This window comes from Macrobrachium nipponense, chromosome 46, assembly GCF_015104395.2.
Source record: "Macrobrachium nipponense isolate FS-2020 chromosome 46, ASM1510439v2, whole genome shotgun sequence".
Taxonomy (NCBI): Eukaryota; Metazoa; Arthropoda; class Malacostraca; order Decapoda; family Palaemonidae; genus Macrobrachium; species Macrobrachium nipponense.
In genome coordinates, this window is record NC_061106.1 from 25,364,297 (window position 1) to 25,387,176 (window position 22,880).

The 22,880-nt window shown below is 44.0% G+C and overlaps 1 protein-coding gene across 1 annotated transcript; it reads right to left on the minus strand.

Annotated features, from left to right (window-relative positions):
• Positions 1-6,074: 6,074 nt before the first annotated feature.
• On the minus strand, positions 6,075-22,447 carry LOC135214676 (ribosomal large subunit pseudouridine synthase B-like). Its single transcript, XM_064249012.1, has 2 exons — positions 21,658-22,447; positions 6,075-6,238 (listed from the first exon to the last, which is right to left on the minus strand). Exons 1-2 carry the CDS (start codon positions 22,445-22,447, stop codon positions 6,075-6,077), a joined length of 954 nt encoding a protein of 317 aa, XP_064105082.1.
• Between the last annotated feature and the right edge of the window lie 433 nt (positions 22,448-22,880).

Sequence of the window (22,880 nt, forward strand, 5' to 3'; positions counted from 1 at the left end):
TATTACATCCTCATTTCTGGCCGTAGCCATTTTTTTAGCACTGCCACACGTGCTATGAGGTCACAAGCGACCTGGGCGCCAAGTCGCCCCTAAGTTGTTAACGGAAGGCGTGTTGGATCAAGTTCAATTGCAGTAGTGCACATTGCAATATTTGATTACCCGAGACATGTTATCTTGTCCCTCGTGTTCTGCCACCGATCACTCCTGTGAGAAGTGGCCTTGGAAGATTATTAATTCAGCCTTGCTCTAAGCAAGCCCGGATGTTGAAACTGAGATTCACATCAACCAAGTAATCACGAGCCACAGGACCCACATTGCGTTACCAATGTGTAAAAAAAAAATCTATTGTGTTCTGAAAGCCAGTTAACTGTGAACTTTGTTGTAAGATACTTAATGAACTTATTTTTCTGGATTGTGTACCGGCCAGGATTTATTCTACTTGTTTGAACTGTGTGATAAATAAGGTAATTGAATGTGATTACTGGCTTTCCTGGCGACATTCCTTTAGTTTTAAATGGAGTAATCAGAAGGTACTTTTTCGCTTTTGTTACATTTGCTTGTATATTTGGTTCTGGATAAGTGGCCCATAAGGTAACCTCTAAATTGATATTAATGTCATCCAGTCAAAGCCAACCAAATATGTAACAGTATGTACAGTATACGTATATATGTATGTCTATATATAGTCTTATATTAATAATATATGTATATATATATATATATGTATGTCTATATATTATATATATATATATATATATATAAATATATATATATATATATATTAATATATGTGTAATGTCTATATATATATATATATATATATATATATATATATATATATATATATATATAATAATATTTTATATCTCAATATTTTGTAGACCTGCAGTGAAACAAGCTATGATAAACGTTATATATTATATATATATTTATATATATATATATATATATATATATATATATATATATATTATATATATATATATATATATATATATATATGTATCTATATATATATATATATATATATATATATATATATATAGATATAATATATATTTCTCAATATTTTGTAGGCCTGGCAGTGTGAAACAAGCGATGATAAACGTTATACGTTCGTTTACGATCTGTAGTGACCATATTTCAAATAGTATAATGGAATAATATCTTTCTCGGTGAATAATATTGCCACCGCAGTTTTATTGTATCGACAATCTTTTTTTTTTCTTGATCGGGTTTTTTTTTTACTTGTTTCTTATTATAGCTGACGAAGGATTTCCCTTCGAAGAATGGGGGACCAGGAAATTGAGAGAGGTTGGTGTTGAAGTAATTGAGACTGCCTTTCCAATTCGAATTCAAATTCAAAACGTTTATTGATATACATCAAATGGAGTGTAGGAGCATGCTGCTATACCCACCTACAAAATTCAAAAGATTCCTTTTCCCGAAGGGTTTTGTTTGAAAAAGTCATATATTTCTCTCATTCTGCTTTGTTCATATTTGATTTGAGTTGACGTTGACGTTGTACAAAACTTTATATTATCCAAAGGTAAAGTCACATTTCCCTTTTTTTACCCTGTAGGAGGTACGTCGTGAAATTCAGGTTTAATTGCATCGTTATTGTCTTCATCATTATTGCTATTGCTACCGCTGCCAGAAAAATGATTGATTATTATGATGCCATCATCAGCAAAGCCAGCTTTTCATCTCTTATTTAATTTGATTCTATTGAAAAAATGATTAATTGTTATGATATCATTATCAGCAAAACCAGCTTTTCATCTCTTATTTAATTTGATTTTATTGAAAAAGTGATTGATTATTATAAAAGTATCATCAGCAAAGCCAGCTTTTCATCTCTTATTTAAATTTGATTCTATTGAAAAAGTGATTCATTATTATGATATCATCAGCAAAGCTAGCTTTTCATCTCTTATTTAATTTGATTCTGATGAAAAAGTGATTCATTATTATGATATCATCATCAGTAAAGCCAGCTTTTCATCTCTTATTTAATTTGATTCTATTGAAAATAATTTTCTCCTTTATTTGATAAATTTGGAACAAGTTCCCTACCCTCCTTTTCTCTCTAGTTTTAATTGTATTTTCTCTCATATAACCATTTAATTGTATTTTCTTTCCTGTAACCGTCCGTCGCCTTTCTATGCCTCGGTTAGAAATGGCTGGTAAAGTTAGCATCTATTCTAGTGGTAAGTTCCACAGTTAATCCAATCTGCCAAAACTTACAAAGAGTTTGCAACATATTCTCTCTCTCTCTCTCTCTCTCTCTCTCTCTCTCTCTCTCTCTCTCTCTCTCTAGCCCAAGCAACTCATATGCACGTAAACTGTTTGGAAAAGTTCTGTTTTTGTCTGTGCGGATTCATTGTTATTGCAACTTTGAAAGTTTTCGTGAACAAAAGCCATTCATGAAGGCACAAGAGTTTCTCGTTTTCTCAGCAAGAAGAAGAAAGAAGTGATTTTGGTTCTGTCTTCTTCACAAGGAAGCTTCAAAGGTATTGGAGGGGTCAGAGTCGCTCAACAAATGGAAAGTTGTTTGTCTTCATATATAGCTTTTTATTTATTGCTTTTCATCGTTTGAAATGTTTCATTTTTTTTGTTCAGTGAAAGCGTGGGTAATCCTTCAACACAGAAGGCTGAACGTTTTTGGAAGTTTAATGCATTCAACTAAAATATAAGAAGAATCCCTTCAACAATTATTTTTCCATCATTTGCAAAAGTTATCAGTCAAATTGTATTTCATCCATATTTTTCGTCATGTGTTCAATTTTTCATACTGACTTGACTAAAATTGCCGTAGAGTTAAAATTATATCTAAAATTGCCGTAGTTTTAACATTATATCTTAAATTGCTGTAGTTTTAAAATTATATCTTTTAATGTTGAAACTGAAAAAATTAACAATTTCTTCGAGTTATTACAATTGTAAGAAGGCGTTTTTTTTTTTGAAAAACGGGTAAATCATTCAAGCGAATATTTCATGCGGTTTTGATCAAAATACACAGAGAAAAAGGTATCATTCCAAGCTTGTTCATAGAAAGGACACGACAAATTCATTTTAATCTCCTTTTATCAGTTTCATAGGGGGACTGGAGAGTATTCTCTCTATTAGCAGAAACAAACGCGAAACGTTGCCACGTATCCAGCGCTGATTCTAATGCACTAATGGCTTCCTCCTCCTCCTCCTCCCCCTCCTCCTCCTCCTCCTCCTCCTCCCCTTCGCTTCGTCGACTAACTTGATTCATTGTTGTAATAATTACCTTTAGTAGTGGAATCTTGCAAAGTGATATCTGCCTCCATTCTCGGGAAATGATGCCTCAGATATTGCGTCATGAGAGCTGTATGGCGCATGCGCAGGCCATTGTTCCAGAATGACGTGTCGTGAAATGGCTTTCAGTAGAATAGTAATTTGTTAATGTGTGTAAGACACGCGCGCATACAAACACACACGCACTCACATATAAATATATATATATATATATATATATATATATATTATATATATATATATATAATATATGTATATATATGAAGATAAAAGGCCCATAAAACACTATTTTAACGTTACAATAGTGTTTTATGGGCCTTTTATCTTCATATTATACTGTTCTATTATAGTAAAAAGACATTCATATATATATATATATATATATATATAATATATATATATATATATATTATATATATATATATATATATATATATATATATATATATAGGTTTTTGCCATGAAGGAAAAAATGAAAAGCGAGATAGCCAAGCACTTTCGGTCTAGTGCGACCCTTTACTCAGGCACAACTGATCGTACAGAGGAAAAACATAGTCAAGTAGGCTTAATATCCAAACTGACATTGCAAGATTAGCAGTAAGGTCGATTTCACTCTACAGAAACGAGGAAACGCCTGAGGGCAGGATAAACGATTTTTAGGCAGCCACACCTTTAATGTCAGTTTGGATATTAAGCCTACTTTGACTATGTTTTTCCTCTGTACGATCAGTTGAGCCTGACTAAAGGGTCGCACTAGACCGAAAGTGCTTGGCTATCACGCTTTTCATTTTTTCCTTCGTGGCAAAAACCTTTATTTATAGATAGCATCACGTTTTATATACTTCGTGATCAAGTTATTCATATATATATATATATATATATATATATATATATATATAATATATATATATATATATATATATATATATATGTTACGAAGTAAGAATCTCGTATTTCATTTGGTATGCGTCATGCCAAGGAGGTAGGCAACTGGCAATACACTCAATCTCTCTCTCTCTCTCTCTCTCTCTCTCTCTCTCTCTCTCTCTCTCCAAGCGATCACCGGCATAGCCTCCCCCCTCTCTCTCTCTTTCTCTCTCTCTCTCCAAGCAATCACCGGCATAGCCTCCCCTCTCTCTCTCTCTCTCTCTCTCTCTCTCTCTACTTGCAACCTCTCTTTCTCTCCAATCTAACAGGTCATCAAATGAGAGTCAGAGATATAAAAATATAATATTTATTTAACAATGGAAAGATAATAACTCAAGTCTCACAGACTAACTAACTTAGTTAAACCCCCAATATTAAAATGTCTCAATCAGTAATTAGTCACACCAATCTCTTCTCCACATGTGTAAAGACAAAGTCAAAAGATTAAATGAACATCTTTACAAAAATGTCAAACAGACAACAAGCCATCCCTTTGGCTAAAGTAAGGTAACACTTACCCATCTCCAGCCCAGAATATCACACACAGAAGTAAATAAACTTTCGCAGAGCTATCCCCAGCATTCTGCCTTTCTCCCACAGACGTCTCCGTAAGTCTCCCATAGACTTGGCTAAAGATGCCATTATGAACGGAAGAGGCGCACACGCACATACGAACTCATACACTTCGGTAACGCCTCTATAAACTGGTTGCAGCCAGTTTCCAAAGTTACTTGAACAAGATCCCATGATCTCACACATAACTACAGAACGAACGTTGACCCGCTTAAATAAACATCTTCATATCACGCCATCTCAGAAATGATTTATCAGCTTTCTCACGTTATTGCTTTGGACTGTTTCTCTGGGTAATTTGCGCATTCCAAAAAGAGTCACAGTACATCACATTGGCATATTAAACATATTATTATTTATAACCCTTTTCATCTCACACACACACACACACATACATACATACATACATATATATATATATATATATATATATATATATATATATATATATATATATATATATATATATATATATTCGATTTATCAGATCATTACCGTTGGTAACAGTTTTTATAAGGGAAAATTTTCTCTAACTTTCACATAATTATAACAGAGCAATGAATTATTAAGCAGAAACGGTAGAAATCAAATTGAATAACCAAGTGGAAATTTCGTCTTACTGATTCCATTTCTAGCGCCCTGACTTAGTTTATTGAAACTTAAATCACGACCCAGTATTAAGACTATTCTTATAACATTTGTTAAAATATTTTTTATGTCAACGACAAATCCCATTTAGAGACATTCCATCCGTACTTTGAGCAAATGTCGCTGGAATTTAGCAAAAATCAAAACAAGTAAAAAACGCGTCGAAGTTTCTTCGGCAGCTCGCCAGTTGCTCACCAGATGCGATAGAGTGAAGGTGCGTCCCATGGTTCCTGAAAGCGCTGCCAGATGCACGAGCCATGACCAACTTAAAAAAAAAAAACTACTGAACCTAGAGTGAAGCTAGAGTGTTGCAATTTGGGATTTTTTATGATTGGAGGGTGGATGATCAAAATACCAATTTGCAGCCCTCTAGCCTCAGTAATTTTTAATATCTGAGAGCGGACGGACAGACAGTGGCAACAATGTTTTTCGTTTACAGAAAACTGATAGATGGAAGCAAAGCCATTGCTATAAGGTCAAAGCAAGTGATGTCGATGCGTACTTCGACACTATGAGAGCTTTTTAAAAGACGAAAAGCCCTTTGGCATAACACTAAGAAAGAGTTATATAGACAAACTGCTGCTCTCACGGTCGTAAATTTGCGTTTGTTACTCCGATAATATTCACAGGAGCCATGAATTTCAAGGTCGTACTTCAAGTAGAATAATGGTGCAATTCTTCCTTATGACGAAATATAGCAGCTTATTTTTGACAATCCTCATTTTTCGAGCATTTTGTTGCTTTATCTCTTTGTGAGATATTTTCCTTGAAAGTGCTTTGTTTTGGATTCTCTCCCCAGTCTTTGCTGAAGAGAAAGGAAAAGAATATCTTTGAGATATCGAATGGAACGTCTCATTGGGAGCTTCCTTTCATTATCTTTTGATTGAATTATCGATCAAGTTTGACGCCAGTCTTTCGGTCATTTACTCAATCTGTTTGTCTGTCTCTCTTTCAAGCTGTTGCTCCCCCGTCAACATTTTGATTGATTGAGGAAGATATAATCAGGATTTACCTTTTTTTACTCAATTCAGGTTTCAACTAATCGCGTATCTTCATTGTTAGTTGTATGGGTTGGCAAAAAATTTTGAATGGTATAGAAATGTCATCATTGACCATTCTCTCTCTCATGTCAACATTAACCATTCTCTCTCTCTCTCTCTCTCTCTCTCTCTCTCTCTCTCTCTCTCTCTCTCTCTCTCTCTCAGTATTCAGAAATATGTATGAATTTGGTTAAATCATTCTTTTAGTTTCATAAATTCATATTTGCATACTTTATTGTCTTATTTGCTCATGTGCATTTCTTTATATGAAAGTAAAACGTATGTTTTTATAATTCAAAAGAAATCCATTGAGAGAGCCAAGCAACTTTCACGTGGGCTGGTGGTCATCGAATCGTGGTAATATGCATTTTTCGTGAAAGGAGGTTAATGAAGTCTGTCCCGCTAACCAAACCCTCTTTTAAAATGTGTATTATTTCATATTTCATTCGTAAAGATTAATGCCCAAGGAAGGGATATACAGAAGGCAAATTTTCTGTTGAAGATTTCCAACCTAACTCATAAAACTTACCTCAATCTTAAAACTAACTGGACACCATTTTTTAGACCAAATGATTTGAAAATACTGTTGAAACTTAAAGAGAGAGAAGATATTGTTATATGTAAACCTGATAAAGGCAAGGGAGTTGTTATTTTGAACAAAAATGATTATGTCAGGAAAATGGAAAATATCTTATCTGACTGTACGAAGTTTAAGTCTCATGGTGAACCAACATTTCTTGATATATATAAGAGGGCGGAAGATAAGATCAACAGATTTCTTAGAAAAATTAAAAATGACAACATTATAAATGAAACTATCTATCAACAACTGTTTGTTACTGGTTCGTCATTTAGCATACTATATGGACAACCAAAAATACATAAGCCTGACTTGCCGCTTAGACCAATTATGGCTGCATATAATAGCCCCTCTTTCTCTATCTCGAAATTTTTAGCTGGATTACGGTGTGAATTAAGTAACAATGAATATTCCTTAAGAAACGGCTATGAATTCCAGCAATTAATCACTAAGCAAGATGGGGACTATTACATGGTCAGCTTCGACGTTGAGTCCCTCTTTACAAATGTTCCACTAAATGATACTATTAATATTATACTTGACAAAATTTTTATTGATGATGATACAACATTTCATGGTTTTGACCGGTTGACTTTTAAACAGTTTCTCGATCTTGCTGTGCAAGATTCGATGTTCATTTTTAATAAACAACTCTACTCGCAGGTCGATGGAGTTGCTATGGGGTCTCCTTTAGGCCCTATTTTTGCTAACTTTTTTATGTCTGATTTAGAATCAAAACTTTTAAACGGTTGTGACCCTAATTTTAACCATTTTTATATCGAAGATATGTGGATGATACTTTTGTTTTATTTAGACATTCATGGCAGTGCTCCTTGTTTTTAGAATTCATTAATAACGCTCATTCTCAGATTAATTTTACTATGGAGGTAGAGAGCGAGGGCAGCCTTCCATATCTTGATATTAAGGTAACGAGAAATAACTCGGAATTCACCACGGCAGTATACAGAAAAACGAAACTTATACGGGTTTAACCAATAACTTTTTATAGCTCTTGCCAATACTCATTTAAACTCAACACCATCTATACGCTGATTAATAGAGCTCTCAAATATTCTTCCTCATGGCAAATATTTCACAATGAAATGTCTTTCTTGGCAAACTTTTTCAAAGCCAATTCATTTCCACAAGATTTAGTACATAAAATCACCAACAAGGTACTTAACAAATTCTTGCATCCATCAACAACTACTTTTGATGTACCGAAGAAAATATTTATGCTAACTGTTCCGTATTTTTCAGATTCAAAATTTATCTTAAACCTCACTCGTATAATTGAACAGGAAATTCCGTGTCTTAAAGTCAGGCTTGTGTCGAGTAATCCTTGCACTATTCGATCGTTTTTTAACTTTAAAGATCGCCTTCAGCCCTTCATGAGATCCAACGTTATTTATAAATTCACATGCCCTGGATGTCCGGGCTCTTACGTTGGATCGACTCGGAGGTTGCTGAGGGTCAGATATTGTAAGCCATTTGGGCTTTAGCTTCCGTACAGGTCAAAGGATAAAACAACCAGAATTTTCCAATATCAGAAACCACTCAATAATATGCAAGACTGAAATTAAAAAAGAACATTTTACAATAATTGATTATGTAAAACATCCTGACCAACTAACAATGCTTGAGTCGTTATATATTAAAAGACTGGTGCCCTCATTAAACGGTAATTTGTCCCTCGTCACCTCTGTACCTGGCATAGTTGTCGTCGCTTCTCTTCTGCCAACTGTAACTCATTCCATCTTCACCTCTGATCATGGACGGTTGGTGTTTTTAGTAGTCTCTCTTTTTATTTACTGCTCTTTTTAATCTTTTTAGACTTTATTTTTTAAAATTGTGAATTCCTTTTAACTTTATATGATTTTAATATGTCTTTGTATTTTATTCACAGACTGATGATGCACACAGTTGTGCGAAACGTCTCATATGAAATAAACTTGGCCTTTTAAATATAGTATCATGGACTCCTTCTGGACTTTTTATAATTGAATGCTGAAGCACCGTATATATATATATATATATATATATATATATCTATATATATATATATATATATTAGAAATAACCAATACATAATCACGTGTGGAACAGATCCTAATATAGTAGAAATATATATATATATATATATATATATATATATATATATATATATATATATATATATATATGTTACGCAAAATGTGGATAATTGCCAAATGTGTACATTTTGCAATTAATTTTGCCTATTGTGTACAATTTGGCAGCGCTTGGTGCCTGCAAATTGTACACAATAGGCAAAATTATTTGCAAAATGTACACATTTGGAAATTATCCACATTTTGCGTAACATATATATATATATATATAATATATATATATATATTATATATATATTTCTAACTCACATCAGGATCTGTTCCACACGTGACTATGTATTGGTTATTTCTAATATATATATATATATATATATATATATATATATATATATATATATATATATATATATATATATATATATATATATATATATATATATATATATATATATATATATATATATATACATATACATACATAAATATATACATATATATATTTATATATATATATATATATATATATATATATATATATATAAGTCATATCACATTACGTGATTCATATACAATTATAGAGCTACATGTTCCTTTAGTATATCAATTCGCTCTATCTCGGAATTAATATATTTTCATATATGTTTAACCGAAGGAGAATTTTTTAGTCAATAATAGATTTGCCAGCTCACGGGCACGAACCATCGACACCTTCAAATCCAGGACTACAGTGAAGCTTAAACCCACCCTGCCACCGCAAGAGGATATAAGTTTTTGCCGCCTGCCACCTCAAATACCTGTTGCTCTCAGGTATTCGTAGTTTTGGAGATTGCATCAACCCCCTCGACCTCGGTAGCGTTGTAGTGCTTTTGACAGCACGTAGCCATTATATAAGTCATATCACATTACCGTGATACATATATAAGTCATATCACATTACCGTGATACATATACAAATATCGAGCTACAAATGTCCTTTAACATCTAATTTGCTCTACCTAGGAATTAATATATTTTCATATATGTTTAACCAAAGGGGAATTATTTAGTCGATAAGAGATTTGCCGGCTCATGGGCGTGAACCATCGACACATTCAAATCCAGGACGTCAGTGAAGTTTAAACCCACCCCGCCACCGCAAGAGGATATAAGTTTATGCTGCCTGCCACATCAAATACCTGTCGCTCTCAGGTATTCGTAGTTTTGTTGGAGACTGCATCAACCCCCTCGACCTTGGTAGCATTGTAGTGCTTTTGACAGCACGTAGCCATTATATAAGTCATATCATATTACCGTGATTCATATGCAAATATCGAGCTACAAATGTCCTTTAATATCTAATTTGCTCTACTTGGGAATTAATATATTTTCATATATGTTTAACCGAAGGGGAATTTTTTAGTTGAATGGGAATTTTTTAGTCGATGAGAGATTTCCGGCTCACGGGCGTGAACCATCGACATCTCTAAATCCAGGACGACAGTGAAGCTAAAACTCACCTCGCCACTGCAATAGGATATAAGTTTATGCCGCCTCCCACCTCAAATACCTGAGAACGACAGGTATTTGAGGTGGAAGGCAGCATAATCTTATATCCTTTTGCGGTGGCGTTGTGGGTTTGTTTAAGCTTCACTGTCGTCCTGGATTTAAAGGTGTCGATGGTTCGCCCTCGTGAGCCGGCAAATCTCTTATCAACTAAAAAATTCCTCTACAGTTAAACATATATGAAAATATATTGATTCTGAGGTAGAGCGAATTAGATATTAAAGGACATTTGTAGCTCGATATCTGTATATGAATCAAGGTAATGTGATATGATTTATATAATGGCTACGTGCTGTCAAAAGCACTACAACGCTACCGAGGTCGAGGGGGTTGATGCAGTCTCCTAACTAATATCCTCTTCCGGTGGCGTTGTGGGTTTAAGCTTCACTGTCTTCCTGGATTTGAAGGTGTCGATGGTTCGCACCCTTGAGCCAGCAAATCTCTTATCGACTAAAAAATTCTCCTTCTGCTGAATATATATGAAAATATATTAATTCCGAGGTAGAGCAAATTAGATATTGAAGGACATTTGTTGCTCGATATATATATTATATATATATATATATATATTATATATATATATATATATATATAATATATATATATATATATATATATATATATATAAATAATACATATACATATACATACTATATATATATATATATATATATATATATATATATATATACATATATATAATATATATTATATATATATATATATATATATATATATATAATATATATATATATATATATATATATATATATATATATATTATATATTCTATATATAAATAAGCATTTGTAATAATTACCTTTAGTAAAACAGAGGAAAAAATCTCGCACGATATGTTACGATAAAATAAATGATAGGACTACGATTTCTCACGCCATGTTTAACGAAGAAAAATATATACTTATGAATAACAAATAGTTAAATAAAACATGAATTCTCACGGAACCCTAAGGTTCCGCGGAGCCTCTGTTGAGGATGGCTGATCTAACAAAAAAATTATTGATTTGTTTCACCTAAATAACAGTTATCTGTAAGCCCATAATATTTCAGTCATATTATTATTTTGTCAAGCAAGCAACTGACTTCAATTACAGTACTCGCTTTAGCTTTGTTTACGAGATGAAAATTAATGTAGCGGTGGCTGGAAGATTGGCACTGTAAAGTAGCATATAAGTTCTTATCATTATTAGAGTTATTGCTGTAAGATGTCTATGTACATAACATTTGTTAAATAGAGTAATACGCACCCATTAAATAGATAATAATACATATGTAATATATACGCTATAGTCAGGATACTGATCATAATAATTGTGCTATATCCTACTCGGTCTGTTTTATCGAAGGACTACCTTCTTTTGGTTTCAACTGACTTTCATACTAATGAAATCATGGATACATTTTTGTATTATCAGTTTTATGAATGAATATTGTTATTATAGTCGATTTTTTTTCGGCTGGTGTAAAATTCGTCAGATATAATACACCTGGCCGAGGAAGGACACAGAGGTTGCTTTTTAAACAATCTCTCCACACACTAAGTTATTTCGAACATTTCCATTCTCTCAAAAAGATTATGAACAAATATAAGAGCAAACTAGACCAAAAGAAAATAATCACCTAGCATTAATGTAAAGAAAACAAGAGAAATGAAAAATTAGTGCTATTGTCAATTTTTTCTATCGTTAATGTTTAATGAGTAAGTGTTTAGCGAATTGTTAGGGTTTAGTGAGTAAGCGTTTAGTGAATGTTTATGAGAAAGTGTTGGATGAATGTTTAGGGTTTAGTGATTGTAAAATGTGTCAGTTTTCATTGAATGTTTACTGAGTCTTAAGGGTTTAGTGAATGTTATGTGAATGTTATTGAATGTTTATTGTGAAACTATTCCGTGAATGTTTTGTCTATAGGGTTTCAGTGAATGTTTTGTGAATGTTAAGTGAGCTTTAAGTGAATGACTTGTGAATGGTAGTGTTTAGTGAATATTTAATGTGTAAGTATTCAGTGAGTGTTTAGGGTTTTAGTGAATGTTTTGCGAATGTTAAGTGAGCGTTTAGTGAATGTCTTGTGAATGTTAGTGTTTAGTAAATGTTTAGTGTGTAAATGTTTACTAAGTTTTTAATGAGTGGATGTTCATTCACTGTTTAGTATTTAATAAGTATTTGGGGTTTGGTAAGCATTTAGTATTTAATGAGTGCTTAGTGTTTAATGAGTGTTTAGTGTTTAAATAATGTTTAGGATTAAGTGAGTGTTTAGTGAATGTTTACAGAGTGTTTGGGCTATAATGAGTATTTAGTAAATTAGTGTTTTAAGTGTTTAGTGAGCATTTAGTGTATAGTGAGTGCCTAGTGAGTGTTGGGTATTCAGTGTTTTGTGTTATTGAGTGTGTGTATGTTAAGTGAGTGTGTGTGTGTGAGTGTAAGGTAAGTGTGTGTGTTTGTGTGTGTGTATGGTGAATGTATGTAAGTGTGAGTGCTTACTGAGTAAGTGCATTGTGACTGTCAGTGTTTAGTGATTGTACTACATTACTGTTTAGTTAGTGCTTCGCTACTATATGCAAAGAAACTCCTGTATTCACACAGGAACCATTTATGTTTGACACTGCTTAGATCCAAGAGCAGATGCTTCGGCCTTGACCACAATGGTTGGAGTGCATAGACCTGTTTTCGTAAGGTAATTTTTCTCTGTGAAATTGGGTAGAATAATAATAATAATAATAATAATAATAATAATAATAATAATAATAATAATAATAATAATAATAATAATAATAATAAAGATCCCTGAAAAGGAATCTAGAAAAACTAGACGCTGAAGTAGCTCCAGGACTCATGCAGAAAGAGTGTGATCCTAGAAACGGCGCAACATAGTAAAAAAAGTGATGATTCCTAGGAGACAGGATGCAACCCGGAACCCCACACTATAAATACCACAGCCGAATTGGAGGACTGTGATAGAGCAAAAAAAAAAAAAATAAATAAAAAGATTAAAAAATAATGTTAATAAAATATAGTAATAAGACCTGGACCGAGACCTTTCAATACGACATTCCGAAGTCACTCCCGGCAGGGAGATCGCTACTCCAGTGATTGACGCCCTATGCCTTGCACACAGCTGACACATTTGCACTTTCGGTTGTCCGATTTTTATGACTGTTCGAGACGCATTATAAATCATATTAGCAATGGTAAATACTTTGAACAGACGTGAGGATATAATATGATGTTAATGCCTGTCTACTGGATATAATGAACAATTAAAGTAAAAATATTACTAGGGAGAAAAATTAGCCGAATAATGGTCGTCAAAGCCAGCATCGATAGAATGTACTGAAACACATTATATAGGCTGCCTGTGGTGCCTGCCGGCGGGAAGTTAAGAGACAAACACAATCCCTGAAGATATATGGTACCTGATACTTGGTGATAGCGTACAGATCAACTTGAGTGAGGCAGCGGAAAATAAGTGGATTAGATAATTGACATGATATTGTAGACCAACTTAATTTGGGAGTCAGGAGCTCCAAGTTGTATGATCGTCAACTTCGGGAGGGGGAATAGAATGGGTGAAAATGTTTTAATGTTTATAGTTAGCCGCCTATACTGGACAATTCATTCACATTTCCGTTTCCAGTAATTCTTTGTGGTGTGATACAGCATCTCTTTGTGAATGTGCGGGTGTTAAAACGGCTCTTTATGATGGGACTTTGGTCTTAATATCAATCGAACTCCCATATGCGATAAAAATTTCATTTCATCCACACGAACCAACAGCAACTAAAGAACAATTCAGTTATGGTAATACTTGTTTGGCTACGAACCTCGACATGTCTGCAGTGCCCTAACTATAGGCAAAAAAAGAAAATGACTAATGACGCTATTAAAATGAGACCACTTATGTTGCATTTCGCTTTTTAGAGGAATTGAGAGTGGCACCATATGACTGGTGAATTGTTCAAAAATGGCTCAGCACACATACTTGTAGCTGCTGTCACACTTGTGACCTCCCACCATTCAGATAAAATAATACTTTGTGTGAAGTAATAACTCTACACCAAAGTGAGTACTAACTATTATATATATATATATATATATATATAGATATATATATATATATAATATATATATATATATATATATATATATATATATATATTTAGGTGCGTGTGTGTTGTTTGTGTGTGTGAAACTATAGAAAGTAGACCAAGCCTAGTAAATCTCATACATAGTTTTTTATATAGATGTGATGGAATTAATGAAGTGAAATATTCCATATATCAATAGGAATTTTTTAAAAATAACCCCGGCAGTAATTCTTATCCTGAAACATCACAATATTTCTTGAATTTTTTGCCTTTTACATTTTATCAGGCTCACGATTTTCTGATAATTACCATATTCCTAATATTAATATTGCCCTATGATAGATTTTGAATCATTTCAAGGTTTCCCATCTCTACCCTCCAATCGTAGGTAGGTTATGTCTGTGAAGGGGTAACCACCTACTAAAATGTCTGGCATTACCATCAGAGCATTCTAGGATTTGCAGTGCTTTTGTAGTACAAATTTTACTTGGTATCTCCAATATTAGATGCAGATCCTGTCTCCCCCTCCCCCTCCCCACTCGTTGTGTGGTGTCTGTCAGGGGTAACAACCCACTAAAATGTCTGTCATTACCATCACGGCATTCTATTATGTGCAGTGCTATTGTAGTACAAATTTTACTTGGTATCTCCAATGCTGGATGTAGATCCTGACTTCCCCTCCCCACTCGTTGTGGGGCGTCTGTCAGGGGGTAACCACCCACTAAAATGTCTGTCATTACCAGCATAGTATTCTAGGATGTGCAGTGCTATTGTAGTATAAATTTTAATCGGTATCTCCTAAGTGGGATCTAGATCCAGTTAAACCCCCTTTTTCAGTGCGTCTGTCAGGGGGAACCCACCCTCCAAAATGTCTGTCACTGGTCATTCTATAATCAGTAGAGTCTGCAGATATATTATATATTAGTTTTATATGGTATCTTATATATTGGATCTAGACCCAAAATCAAACAAGCAATTAGTGGTGCTTGTTAAGTAAGCCACCCATATATTTTCGGCAGACGGTCAGTTTCACAGCTTACAAGTCTACTCCTAAATACCGGTAGGGGTTACAGTCGGTATCTCGTTCATTGTATCTGAATGGTCCGAGATGCCGCTCTATAAGGTTCATATTGCAAACAATACCTTAGTCTTCCCATTAACAAATTCGATAATTTTCACTTTCTTTGGTCGTAAATATCAGAATTTTTCAGCTAGATGATCTGCAGTTCTGAAATGGTCTAAGAACAATTGGGTCAAACTTTCAATCCTTTGTTTAAGCGTAGAATCAAAGTGATCCTTAGTCAAGAAGAAAAATTTATTTTTACTGCTCCTGATTTCCATAAATGATACATATCTATTCAATAGATATATCTATTCAATAAATATGTCTACCGTATAAAGCATTTATTGATGAACCTTATCACCAAATTAAGGATATTGTTTATGTTGTCAGGTTATGGTACTAAGGGAGTACTGAACACGATAAACAGGCTTCATGAATGTGAAGCAATCTAATTTTGAACTCTGAATAACATTGGCAAGGAGACCCACATTACGCATAATACAAATACGTACAGACCTACCTCTACACCTCCTCATTTTTGTCAGCTAACACCTAAACAAGAGAGAGAGAGAGAGAGAGAGTCGGAGAGAGAGAGGAGGAGAAGGACATACTTTCTGGTGTTTTGGCCTGCCGCTCGGGCCCCCCCCCCGCCCACCGGGCCTGCTTGAGAACCCCTTTTGTTGGCCGCCCGGCCCATTTTTGGCCTGCCACCAGGCCCTGATTTTGGGCAGAACCTCCTTGGCCCGCCCACCTCCCTGCCCACCAGGCCCTGCTGGGCAGGAACCTTTTTGGCCCGCCCGCCTGCCCTGCACCAGGCCTGCTGGGCGACCTTTGCCCGCCCGGCATGCCTTTTTGCGCCCAGGCCCTGCCTTGGGCAGGACCTTTTGGCCCCCGCCGTGCCTGCACCAGGCCGCTGGGGCGACCCTGCGCTCGGGCCCCGCCCTGCCTTGCACCAGGCCCGCTGGGCAGACTTTTGTGGCCCGCCTGCCCTTGCACCAGGCGCTGGGCAGACCTTTTGGCCGACCCGGCCCTGCCTGGGCAAACCAGGGCCTCGCTGGGCCCGACCTTTTGCACGCCCCGCCCTGACCCTGCACCAGGCCTGCAGACCCTGTGGCCCTGCCCGCCTTGCCTGGGCCACCATGCCTGAACTTTTGGGCATGACCTTTTTGGCCCGCCCGCCTGCTGCACCAGGCCTGCTGGGCAGGACCTTTTGGCCCGCCCGACTGCCCTGCCTGCACCAGGCCTGATTTGGGCCCCAAGGACCTTTGGGCCCGCCCGCCCTAGGCCCGCTGGGCAGGCCTGGCTGCCCGCCCGCCCTGCCTGCAACAGCCTGCTGGGCAGACCTTTTGGCCCGCCCGCCTGGCCTTTTTTGGCCACCAGGCCTGCTGGGGCAGACCTGCCCGCCCCCGCCGCCTGCACCAGGCCTGCTGGGCAGACCTTTGCCCTGGTGGCCCCGCCCGCCTGCCTGCACCAGGCCTGCCTGCAGGAGGAACCTGGGTGGCCCGCCCCGCCTGCCTGCACCAGGCCTGCTGGCCCTAGACCCTGTTGGCCTGCCCGAACCTGCCTTGGACCAGGCCTGCTGGTCAGACCTTTTGGCCCGCCCGCCTGCCTGCACCAGGCCTGCTGGGCAGACCTTTTGTCCCGCCGCCTGCCTGCACCAGGCCGGCTGAGGCAGGACCTTTTGTCCCGCCCAGGCCTGCTGGGCACCCGGCCCACCTGCTCCCTTTTCCCGCCTGCCTGCACCAGGCCCTGCACCTTTTTGTCCCGCCCGCCTGCCTCACCAGGCCTTGGACAGACCTTTTGGCCCGCCCGCCCTCCTGCCTGCACCAGGCCTGCTGGGCAGACCTTTTGGCCTGCCCGCCTGCCTGCACCAGGCCTGCTGGGCCGACCTTGTGGCCCGCCCGCCTGCCTGCACCAGGCCTGCTGGTCAGACCTTTTGGCCTGCCCGCCGGCCTGCACCAGGCCCGCTGGGCAGACCTTGTGGCCCGCCCGTCTGCCTGCACCAGGCCTGCTGGGCTGACCTTTTGGCCTGCCCGCCTGCCTGCACCAGGCCCGCTGGGCAGACCTTTTGGCCCGCCCGCCTGCCTGCACCAGGCCTGCTGGGCAGACCTTTTGGGCAGCTCGCCTGCCTGCACCAGGCCTGCTGGGCAGACCTTTTGGCCCGCCTGCCTGCCTGCACCAGGCCTGCTGGGCAGACCTTGTGGCCCGCCCGCCCGCCTGCACCAGGCCTGCTGGGCAGACCTTATGGCCCGCCCACCTGCCTGCACCAGGCCTGCTGGGCAGACCTTGTGGCCCGCCCGCCTGCCTGCACCAGGCCTGCTGGCAGACCTATTGGCCCCACCCGCCCGCCTGCCTGCACCAGGCCTGCTGGGCAGACCTTTTGGCCCGCCCGCCTGCCTGCACCAGGCCTGCTGGGCAGACCTTTTGGCCCGCCCGCCTGCCTGCACCAGGCCTGCTGGGCAGACCTTTTGGCCCGCCCGCCTGCCTGCACCAGGCCTGCTGGGCAGACCTTTTGGCCCACCTGCCTGCCTGAACCAGGCCTGCTGGGCAGACCTTTTGGCCCGCCCGCCTGCCTGCACCAGGCCTGCTGGGCAGACCTTGTGGCCTGCCCGCCTGCCTGCACCAGGCCTGCTGGGCAGAACTTGTGGCCCGCCCCGCCTGCCTGCACCAGGCCTGCTGGGCAGACCTTGTGGCCCGGCCGCCTGCCTGCACCAGGCCTGCTGGGCAGACCTTTTGGCCCTCCCGGCTGCCTGCACCAGGCCTGCTGGGCAGACCTTTTGGCCCGCCCGCCTGCCTGCACCAGGCCTGCTGGCCAGACCTTTTGGCCTGCCCGCCTGCCTGCACCAGGCCTGCTGGGCAGACCTTGTGGCCCACCCGTCTGCCTGCACCAGGCCTGCTGGGCAGAAATTGTGGCCCACCCCTCCTGCCTGCACCAGGCCTGCTGGGCAGACCTTGTGGCCCGCCCGCCTGCCTGCACCAGGCCTGCTGGGCAGACCTTTTGGCCCGCCCGCCTGCCTGCACCAGGCCTGCTGGGCAGACCTTTTGGCCCGCCCGCCTGCCTGCACCAGGCCTGCTGGGCAGACCTTTTGGCCCGCCCGCCTGCCTGCACCAGGCCTGCCTGGGCAGACTTGTGGCCCGCCCGCCTGCCTGCACCAGGCCTGCTGGAGAACTTGTGGCCCGCCCCGCCTGCCTGCACCAGGCCTGCTGGGCAGACCTTTTGGCCCGCAACCCTGCCTGCACTAGGCCTGCTGGGCAGACCTTTTGGCCCGCAACCCTGCCTGCACTAGGCCTGCTGGGCAGACCTTTTGGCCTGCAACCCTGCCTGCACCAGGCCTGCTGGGCAGACCTTTTGGCCCGCAACCCTGCCTGCACTAGGCCTGCTGGGCAGACCTTTTGGCCTGCAACCCTGCCTGCACCAGGCCTGCTGGGCAGACCTTTTGGCCCGCCCGCCTGCCTGCATCAGGCCTGCTGGGCAGACCTTTTGGCCCACCCGCCTGCCTGCACCAGGCCTGCTGGGCAGACCTTTTGGCCTGCCCGCCTGCCTGCACCAGGCCTGCTGGGCAGACCTTTTGGCCCGCCCGCCTAGACCTTTTGGCCCGCCCGCCTGCCTGCACCAGGCCTGCTGGGCAGACCTTTTGGCCCGCCCGCCTGCCTGCACCAGGCCTGCTGGGCAGACCTTTTGGCCCGCCCGCCTGCCTGCACCAGGCCTGCTGGGCAGACCTTTTGGCCGGCCCGCCTGCCTGCACCAGGCCTGCTGGGCAGACCTTTTGGCCCACCTGCCATGCCTGACACCAGGCCTGCTTGGGGCAGACCTTTTTGGCCCACCGCCCACGCTGCCTGCACCAAGGCCTGCTGGGCAAGACCTTGTGGCCCGCCCGCCCTGCCTGGCACCAGGCCTGCTGGGCAAGAAACTTGTGGCCCTCCCCACCCTGGGCCTGCACCATGGGTTGGCCTGCTGGGCAGACCTTGGTGGCCCCCGCCCGCCCTGGCCTGCCACCAGGTTCCCCTGCTGGGCAGACCTTTTGGGCCCGCCAGCCTGCCTGCACCAGGCCTTGCTGGGCAGGTACCTTTTGGGCCCGCCCGCCTGCCTGCACCAGGCCTGCTGGGCAGACCTTTTGGCCCCCCGCCCGCCTCTGCCTGCACCAGGGCCTGCCTGGGCAGACCCTTGTGGCCCTCCCGACCCGCCTGCCGCAACCAGGCCCCTGCTGGGCAGAAATTGTGGCCCGCCCCGCCTGCCTGCACCAGGCCTGCTGGCTTGGGTTAGACCCTTTGGTGGCCCCCGCCTGCCTGCCTGCACCAGGCCTGCGGGGTAGGGCAAAGAACCTTTTTGGCCCGCCCTCCTGCCTGCACCAGGCCTGCTGGGCAGACCTTTTGGCCCGCCAGCCTGCCTTGCACCAAGGCCTGCTTGGACAGACCTTTTGGCCCAGCCCGCCTGCCTGCACCCGGCCTGACTGGGGCAGACCTTTTGGCCTTGCCCGCCCTGACCTGCCACCAGGCCTGCTGGGCAGACCCTTGTGGCCCCGCCCACCGCCTTGCCTGCACAGGTCCTACTGGTCAGACCTTTTGGCGTGCCCGCGGCCTGCATCAGGCCCGCTGGGCAGACCTTGTGGCCCGCCCGCCTGCCTGCACCAGGCCTGCTGGGCAGACCTTTTGGCCTGCCCGCCTGCCTGCACCAGGCCCGCTGGGCAGACCTTTTGGCCTGCCCGCCTGCCTGCACCAGGCCTGCTGGGCAGACCTTTTGGCCCGCCCGCCTGCCTGCACCAGGCCTGCTGGGCAGACCTTGTGGCCCGCCCGCCTGCCTGCACCAGGCTGCTGGGCCAGACCTTGTGGCCCGCCCGCCCGCCTGCACCAGGCCTGCTGGGCAAGGACCTTGTGGCCGCGCCTCCTGGCCTGCACCAGGCCTGCTTGGCAAGACCTTGTGGCCCACCCGCCGCCTGCCTGCACCAGGCCTGCTGGGCAGACCTTTTGGCCGCCCGCCTGCCTGCACCAGGCCTGCTGGGCAGACCTTTTGGCCCGCAACCCTGCCTGCACCAGGCCTGCTGGGCAGACCTTTTGGCCCGCCCGCCTGCCTGCACCAGGCCTGCTGGGCAGACCTTTTGGCCCGCCCGCCTGCCTGCATCAGGCCTGCTGGGCAGTCCTTTTGGCCCGCCCGCCTCCATGCACCAAGCCTGCTGAGCAGTCCTTTTGGCCCGCCCGCCTGCCTGCACCAGGCCTGCTGGGCAGACCTTTTGGCCCGCCTGCCTAGACCTTTTGGCCCGCCCGCCTGCCTGCACCAGGCCTGCTGGGCAGACCTTTTGGCCCGCCCGCCTGCCTGCACCAGGCCTGCTGGGCAGACCTTTTGGCCCGCCTGCCTGCCTGCACCAGGCCTGCTGGGCAGACCTTGTGGCCTGCCCGCCTGCCTGCACCAGGCCTGCTGGGCAGGACCTTTTTGGCCCCCTCCAAAGCAAATGCCTGCACCAGGCCTGCTGGGCAGACCCTTTTGGCCTGGCCCACCTGCCTGCCCCAGGCCTGCTGGGTAGATCTTTTGGCCTGCCCGCCTGCCTGCATCAGGCCTGTTGGGCAGACCTTTTGGCCTTCCCGCCGGCCTGCACCAGGCCCGCTGGGCAGACATTGTGGCCCGCCTGCCTGCCTGCACCAGGCCTGCTGGGCAGACCTTTTGGCCTGCCCGCCTGCCTGCACCAGGCCTTCTGGGCAGACCTTTTGGCCTGCCCGCCTGCCTGCACCAGGCCTGCGGGGCAGACCTTTTGGCCTGCCCGCCTGCCTGCACCAGGCCTGCTGGGCAGACCTTTTGGGCCCGCCCTGCCTGCCTGCACCAGGCCCTTGCTGGGCAACCTTTTGGCCCTTGCCCGCCGGCCTGCACCCAGGCCTGCTGGGCAAAGACCTTTTGGCCTGCCCGCCTGTCTGCACCAGGCCATTTGGGCAGACCTTTTGGCCTGGCCCACCACCCGACCTGGCCTGCCCTCCAGGCCTGCTGGGGCCAGACTTTTTGGCCTTGCCCACCTGCCTGCACCAGGCCGTGCTAGGGTCAGACCCTTTTGGCCTGCCCTCCTGCCTTGCAACATGGCCTGCTGGGCAGACCTTTGTGGCCTGCCCAGCCTGCCTGCCAACCAGGCCTGCTGGGGCAGAAAGACCTTTTGGCCCGCCCGCCCTTCCTGCCTGCACCAGGCCTGCTGGGCGCGAACCTTTTGGCCCGCCCAGCCTGCCTTGCACCAGGCCGGCTGGGGCAGACCTTGTGGTGGCCCCGCCCTCCCGGCCCTGCACCAGGCCTGCTGGGCAGAACCTTTTGGACCCGCTTCCTGCCTTGCACCATGCCTGCTGGGCAGGACCGTTTTGGCCCCGCCGCCTTGCCTGCACCAGGGCCTGCTGGGCAGAACCTTTTTTGGCCTGCCCTCCTGCCTTGCAACCAGTCCTTGCTTGGTCAGAACCTTTTTGGCCTGCCCGCCTGCCCTGCACCAGGCCTGCTGGGCAGAACCTTTGGCCTGCCCGCCTGCCTGCACCGCAGGCCCTGCTGGGGCAAGGGTGGCAGGAGCCTGCTGGGCAGGACCTTTGGTGGCCCGCCCGCCGCCCTACCTGCACCATGCCTACTGGGCCAGACATTTTGGCCCACCCGCCTGCCTGCACCAGGCCTGCTGGGCAAGTAGCCTTTTGGCCCGCCCGCCTGCCTGCCCGGCCTGCTGGGCAGACCTTTTGGCCCGCCGCCTGCCTGCACAGGCTGCTGGGCAGACCTTTTTGGCCCGGCCCGCCTGCCTGCACAGGCCTCTGGGCAGACCATTTTTTGGTTGGCCCCACCCGCCTCGCCTGCACCCAGGCCCTGCTGGGCATACCTTTTTGGCCGCCGCTGCCTGCCTCCAGGCCTGCCCCTGTTCCTGCTTAGGCAAGACCTTTTGGCCCGCCCCGCCTGCCCGGCCCCCACAGGACTGCCTGGGCAGACCTTTGGCCGCCCGCCTGCCTGCACCAGGCCTGCGGGCAGACCTTTTGGCCTGCCCTCCCTGCCTGCAACCAGGCCTGCTGGGCAGTAGGCCTTTGTTGC